This window comes from Orbicella faveolata, unplaced genomic scaffold (assembly GCF_042242905.1).
Source record: "Orbicella faveolata isolate gen_17 unplaced genomic scaffold, um_ofav_v1 contig_35, whole genome shotgun sequence".
NCBI lineage: Eukaryota > Metazoa > Cnidaria > Anthozoa > Scleractinia > Merulinidae > Orbicella > Orbicella faveolata.
Genome location: NW_028301564.1, coordinates 2,687,919 through 2,695,000, shown reverse-complemented (window position 1 = coordinate 2,695,000; position 7,082 = coordinate 2,687,919). Strand labels below are relative to the sequence as shown.

Sequence of the window (7,082 nt, the reverse complement as noted above, 5' to 3'; positions counted from 1 at the left end):
AAAGCTGGCGTTTTCATTTTCCATCGGTTTGAAGAGCGTTTTCGAAAAGCTCCGTTTAAGTGACGGATTTATGTAGACGGTAGGCCTAACCGTGGAAATAAAGCTGCGTTCTCAAATTTCTCCAGCGCAGTTTGGACGGGACCTAAGAATCAGAGATGTGTAGTGAAACGTTTGTAAAATATGTCATGTATCGGAATACTTTAAGGTTAAGTCTCCAATAAGCCACATAAGAAGAATTACAACGGTAAGTTTTTTCTCCTGGCGCTTAAATATCAGATAAACCCTTCTCTTCAACTCTTCTTCAAGGCTCAAAAAGCTTGTACTGTTGCATATATTAGTCACAGTGCGTATATTTTTACAAGTGGTAAAATTCCGGTGTAAAATTCCGGTGTATAAACGCCATGAGAATGCGAATCAGCTTACTTTAGCAAAGTTTATTTACTATTGAAACCAGTTGTTAGCTCTTAAAAGATTGTTAGGAAGTACACAATTTAAAACATAATTACGTCTGTACATTACAGGCTGTGATTTTCAAAGTAACTCAATGACAATAGGTTTGTAACAAAATATTTTTAAGTAACTCAACGACAATAGTCAGAATAAACTCGTTTCTGAACAATTCAAAAGCAATTCTGTGTAAGAAAGTCCTTTCTGAAGTAAGGTAGCTAGCAACAAAAGCGTGTGAAAAAAGTCCTTTGTAAGTCTCTCTTAATCAATCTTTTCCGCTTTCTTCTTTCGCGCAAACACTTCAACTCTTTTCCTGGAGGTGGAGTTCATTCCCTGCCGGGATTTAATCACGCAAATCAAAATGACAGCGAGGAACAATATCAGACCGAGCCACTCTCCATTAAGACTCAAGGTAAGAACAATCGCAAGAAAAGCGAGAGGTGGCAAAAAATAAAACATGAATGAATTTGTAGTTGTGGTGACTGCAACTTTGTCGACGTAATAGTTCCTGGTGGTTTGTAAGAAGTGCAGCAACTTGACTGTCTCATCGAGGTCCTGAAGCTCCGTGTTCACTTCTGATTGTGGAGAGAGCATCTTTATAACCTTGTCCACTCGCGTCGAAATCTCTTTGATGTAGAATGTCTTTTTAGTTTCTTGTTTCTCTATAAAGTCGAGCGTGGATTTCTCTAGTGATGGAGATCCGTGTTTCTGTAGAATACAAGCTTGCTCGTACGACTTTATAACTTCTGAAGTTAACCTTGCGATAGCAAAGCTGAGTTCTTTTCGCAGCTGGTTCACTTGGTATTTTTTAAGCTCCGTAATGTTTTCTTGGATCTCATTCACCTTGGCATTGTGAGTTGGTTTTACCGGGGGTGGTGGCGGGGGTGTTGGGATCACATGCTTGTCGATGTCATCCGTTTCGATTGCAGGCTTCTCGGAATCTTCATCGGATTCGCTGTTAGTCACTTCCGAGTTGACGGCGGTCTTTGTGTCTTCACTCTCCTGTGAGCTGGTCGTGTTAGATTCGCTCTTGACCGGCTCAAGATCTTCTGCCTCTAAGTAAGTTTCCTCTTCATCTGCCTGTAAGCTGCTGATGTTAGAATCTTCATCCGAAGCCTGAAAGCTACTTGTGTTTGAATCTTCATCCGCCTGTAAGCTGCTTGTGTTAGTATAGCTGTTCTCAAAGTCTAGTAGTTCTTTCTCATCACTTATCTTCTCGAACTTCTTCTCGCCTTCATCCCCCTTTGAATTTTTCTTTTCGAGCTTGATTTCTTTCCACTTTCCTTTTGCAACTTTTGACACCTCTCTTGCCACGCGTTTAGCATCTATTTTAGCTTGAGCGTGCATGGCCACCACAGTTTTTTGTATTTCGCTCCCCATACGATTACAGAAATGCTCTGGGTCGGGGTTGGCGAGAGCCTCAAGGACTAGTCGCCGTGATGACTTTGGTAACGCTTCTAGCTTTGCTTTAAAGCTTTCTTGCCCTGTATCGCCATGCTTGCTTTTGCCGCTTCTCTTTCGTTGTCTCTCTTCTCTCACTAGCGCAAAGGCCTGGTCTTTGAGTCCAACAACTACTTTAATAACTTTTGCTCCCCTGGTCTGCGCATATTCTGTTAGCTTCGGGACGAGATCTCTGCAATATTCTTTAATGTTTCCACTCTCTATTGCCCCTTTCACGTCCTCGTCAATGTTGTAACCATTTAGCAGTGACGTTTTCAGTAAAAACATCTGCATCTGATCTGAATTCAATTCGCTTTGTTCTTCCCAGCTTTCATCAGCGGGTGGTTGGGTGGCGGTTAAAGTTTCCGCTGAACTCAGGAAGCTCGGTTCCTCCAGACATTCGCTTTTGCCGTCTATCTCATTCTCCTTCGCTGCTTGCGATATTTCATCAACTTCACAACTTTCGCTCTGGAAAAATCCATTCAAACTACACTGTGGTGTGTCGAGAGACATTATACTCTGAAGGTGTGAACTTCGCCCCGGCTTTTCCCTTGTTTGTCCTTCAAAATTAAGTTTGATTGCTTACAACAAGAAAATGTAAAAAAAATCTCTTCGAGTTAGCAACAGAACAAAGTATTATGCACTCTGCGTGATTATGACCGTTACAAAAATGACGTCTTGTGTTCGAAATTGAACCACGACACACGCTGACGTACAATGCACTCAGCTGGTCCCTTTTGATTCTGCTGTACTGAGCCTAGAATACGCCGGAATTTCACCGTCAGTCTCTATTTACATCTAAATGCGACAAAGAACAAAAAAAATATCGCTTACTTGAACGATTCTTTTGGCTTGAGAGGACGGATCTAATTTCCAACACGCGCAACGTGCGCGCGCGAGTGATCGGTACCCCGCTGGCGACAGTGACTAGTTTTCATCTCATGCGTGTGAAAGAAAAGATTCGTGTACCGGGATAACAGTCCCTTACAGGAAAAAGAAAATTAAAGGTATCTCAACTTGCAACTTGCAACAAAAATTGCTTTATTTAGTTCCTTTAGATTCTTCGTAATTAAATTTTCAGATTTATAGTCTTTAAAAGTCAGTCAGAACATATTGAACCAGGGGTGAAAGGCGTGAAATTTTGCAAAGTACAATAACATGCAAGAAGCTAAAGGTTTGTATGGGGAGAGAAATTTTTTGATCCAGCTTTCCGACCTCTAACGAACTAACTTCCAAACCCTCATTTTTCCACGCAGTTACATTTTGCCTTTCATTTAGTTTTTGCGAAGTAAAGGTTTTACTTTACAAAGTGTCTAATCACAAGAAATAACACCAATACCAGGAAAATAAACACGAGAAGACCAGACCATTTCCCAAGAAGTAACACAGCTAAACCAATCACAGCCACGATGCGACCAATGATTGCGAACACTGCAATGAAACCTGGGTAATATTCTCGATTTTCATATGGGATTTCTTCGCTGGAAAGATCTTTCAAGTCTTTGCGCATCAAAGAATGTAAGCTCTCGACATTTTCACTGATATCTTTGAAATCATCCTCGTGGAATTTAAACCTGCTAATAATTGCCTCCAACTCTTCGATCAGTTCTTTGATAAGGTACATTTTTTTTACTTCGCGTCTGAGAAGAAATTTTAGGAATGACTTATCTACTTCTTGGCTTTGTTGTTCCTGAAGTGCAAGCGCATTCTGAAAAGAATACAAAACTGCTGTGGCTAAATTGTTGACGATCATTTTAAACTTTTCGTTGTTCTTGTCCTTGTTTTGTTGTGTGGTTTTTTCCTTCTTTTCCGTTCTGCTACCTTCCTTTTTGTTTCTAGCGGGCAGCGGTAAAGATAAGGATAAATCGCTGACTTCACTGCGATTTCGCTGTGATTCCATTTCTTTATTTCCAAGTGCATTTCGGAATAACAACAAATTGTCTTTTCTCTCCGCCTCGATGGAGTGCTTGCCTTGGATATTCAGCGATGCAATTTTAACTCCGCCAGTTTCCACGAGCATTCCATCGTTCCTCTGAGTTGGCCTTGGTCCAAAGAAATGTTTCGCTCTGCCCTGGAATTTCAAGGTTTGGGACGCAGTTAAGGGTAAACTCTGATTGGCGTGTTCAAACAGTTCGTCATCCAAGATTCTCTTTGATACGCCCTTGCTACTAATTCCATTGGCTAAATATTTGTCTAGTCCTTCTTCCTCCTCGTCCAAAACCTTTGATGAACGAAAAAAGTCTTCTTTAACAACTTTGCTCGAAGTTGGCTTGTTCGCTGCAGATTGGTCCGACTTTTGTGTCGATGATTCGGATTGAGAAGCAACATAGCCTGTGAAGTGAAGAACTTTTTCCTCGTGTATATGATCCTCCTTCGTTGATTTAAAATTTGAAATGCAATCCATCTTCTTCAGCGCAATGAATTGCTGCCGTTTACAGATGATTCAACTTTTGCTGTACCACTTCTTCTTATTCTCTTTTTGTATGAAATTAGAACACGCTCTCTATAGATTAGTGCTTTGAAACGAATTTAGTTAACAATTTGCCTCTGTGACGAAACTTTCCAATGCTAATTAATTCATTGTCTCCAGATAAGTCGCAGAAGTTAATATTTTTGTACTTACTATTGGCTGTAAAGGCATAAAATTTCCCTTCCGGTCAGAATATATATCAGAGATTCATAAGGTGCCTGATATCTGATTTTAGGTGGACAAAATATGACGAAAAAAGGAACTCATTTTAGTGTATGTTCGACTGAAGAAAAAAGAATGAAAAAAGAATGAGAAAATCCGCCTTAATACATTTGTGTACATTTAACATTTTCAGAAATATTCATTGATTAAAGGTTTGGCTTGTTTGATTAAATGGTACCATACTTGTCGATAGATTTCGGTATTTAAATGTTGTCATTTTGTGTAAAAAGACAATCACAAATCACGGAATTTCAAATGCGCGCGCGTGTTTCCCGCGCGAGATATTCTAAAGAGTCATTTGGTTGCTAGGCTCAATTAACTAATCCTACCGTTGCCAGCCATCCCGAAACCGAAAGTATCATTTTTGAATGGAACTGAACAGAGCGACTACTTAAAGGTATGTGAACTGTAAAGGAGTTCTTTGACGCCAGCGTCATAGGTCGGCAATACGTGCTAAGTTGTAATGCTGACTCAATTCGAGGAGAAAGTTTTGTGGAATGGAAAGATCAAGAAATCTTTTTATTCTTCAGGGAAGTAAGCATTGTTAAAAGGAAGCACGGTTCAGTAATGTCGCGCCGGTTTAAAAACGAACGTTTCTCTCATTAGAGTGTTAAAAATTGAGGTTTCTTTTGTTCCACACGATGTTCGTATATTGCGAACATATCTATTTGTTTTTTTCTTTGATCACTGACTGTAATATACACAGGATTTTGTTGATCAGATCGCGCTCGTTCTTTACTGTGTGTAATCCAGTTTAATGGTTAAAGTAGTCAAGCTCCTGAACTGGCAGAGATGATTGGAATAAATACCTGTAGTCTTCTTGAGGATTGTGACTTAAAAGTAAACATACAGTTAGTGACTCAGCGTTCAGTGACTCAGCAAAAGAACCGAACTAAAAGCTCGTCAACACTACGACGGAGAAATTTGAAAACGGAGGTTTCACTCAGAAAACGCATCAAATGTTTTCCGTCCACACTACGACAGAGGAACTTAAAAACGCAACAGTCGCCGATCATCTTGGATTTGTGTTCGAAAAAACTCGGGCAGGGAAATCACGTACGCGTGATTTTCGGGATGTCTTCGTTTTCAAAATGTTTTCCGTCCACACGAAAACGAAAAGCCGGTGTTGTCAAATTACTCCAGTTTGAAGAGCGCTTTCGAAATTAAAAGCTGCGTTTTCGTGAGGGATTAGTGTGGACGGTAGGCCTAACCGTAGAAATAAAGCGGCGTTTTTAAATTTCTCCGGCGTAGTGTTGACGCGGCCTCACTAATAATCTTGAAATGATTCACTTCACTTTTGACCACTTCTTATTAGTTTTAACAAACTGGTTATCCAAGATGAAGAAGTCCGCGATGGATACAGCTGGCAAGGGGGAGGAGGTGGATGAAGATCATCTTAAAATTGTTCGTTTTTACCGTGAGAAAATGGATTTACAGCCCATCCACAGCGCACTCAGAAGCTTTAATGTGCAGGACGGCGCACGAATGTCAGGAGTTTACGAGATTTACAGAAATAATGAGGTGAGAAACAAGTCAAGTGATGCTCCCGTTGAAAAGGTGGCCAAAAACGGCCAATGTGTCTCGCTTTAATTTTGGCTACTCAGATTAGTTCAAAGTGCATATGTTTCTAGACTTCTCAGTTTTGCCAGATGAATTGAAGGTTTATTCGTGTTTTTTTTTTATTATTTTATTTCAATCCTGATTGGAAAATTCAGTGATAAACATTGAGACTTTGTACTGAAATAATGGGAGGTAGTATTGACGATCTCGAGCTAGTCTTGACCGAAATCACCCCTTGGCAGGATCCAGCTGCGAAGAAAACTTAAATTTTTTTTCCAGATGACCGATTTGTTTGAAAATTTTCAGGCCAGGTTAAATCAATTTGATGACTATGTAACCTGTTTAACCCGTGATCTAGCTCTTCGCCGTTTTCGTGTTAATCTATTTGTTGTAATAATTGTGTGAGGACAATTCTATTCTCATGTTCTCTTGCTTGCTTGCCTAATTCTTTACTTCTGTGTTTGTTCGTTTCCCTCTTAGTTTCTTTCTAGATGTTTCTGTTACAAGATAAAAATCCAGAGTGCATCAAGATTGACATATACTGTCACGATATACTAATTATATTTTCTGTCCCTACAGATTATCTACATTGGAGGCAACCCTTATTTCAGCAACATCCGGGACTGTCTAAACGCTCATTTTAGCGGGAATGATGGTCTTCCGATTGGTCGATATCTCAGCGGGCCTGGAAAAAAACGATGGAAAAACATCGCTGTACGATGGATGACATGCCTAAATCCGCCGGAAATAGTGTATTATTTGCTAGAAGATTACCAGAACAGACATGGCGGCTTGCCAATTTATAACAATGCGCCTAATGTTGATTCAAGAGATTGGGAATCTGACTGACTTTCTACTGATTTGGCTTACAGGACGGAGTTTCAAGTTTCATGTTAAATACTTTCACCTTGTTATGCATTAAAAGGACTGAAGGAAGGAATAA

At 40.0% G+C, this 7,082-nt stretch overlaps 1 protein-coding gene across 1 annotated transcript; it reads left to right on the top strand.

The window, feature by feature from the left end:
• Nucleotides 1-5,497: 5,497 nt before the first annotated feature.
• Nucleotides 5,498-7,059, top strand: LOC149102639 (uncharacterized). The gene is made up of 2 exons (XM_089274131.1): nucleotides 5,498-6,100; nucleotides 6,719-7,059. Exons 1-2 carry the CDS (start codon nucleotides 5,861-5,863, stop codon nucleotides 6,986-6,988), a joined length of 510 nt encoding a protein of 169 aa, XP_089130257.1. The 5' UTR covers nucleotides 5,498-5,860; the 3' UTR covers nucleotides 6,989-7,059.
• Nucleotides 7,060-7,082: the final 23 nt, after the last annotated feature.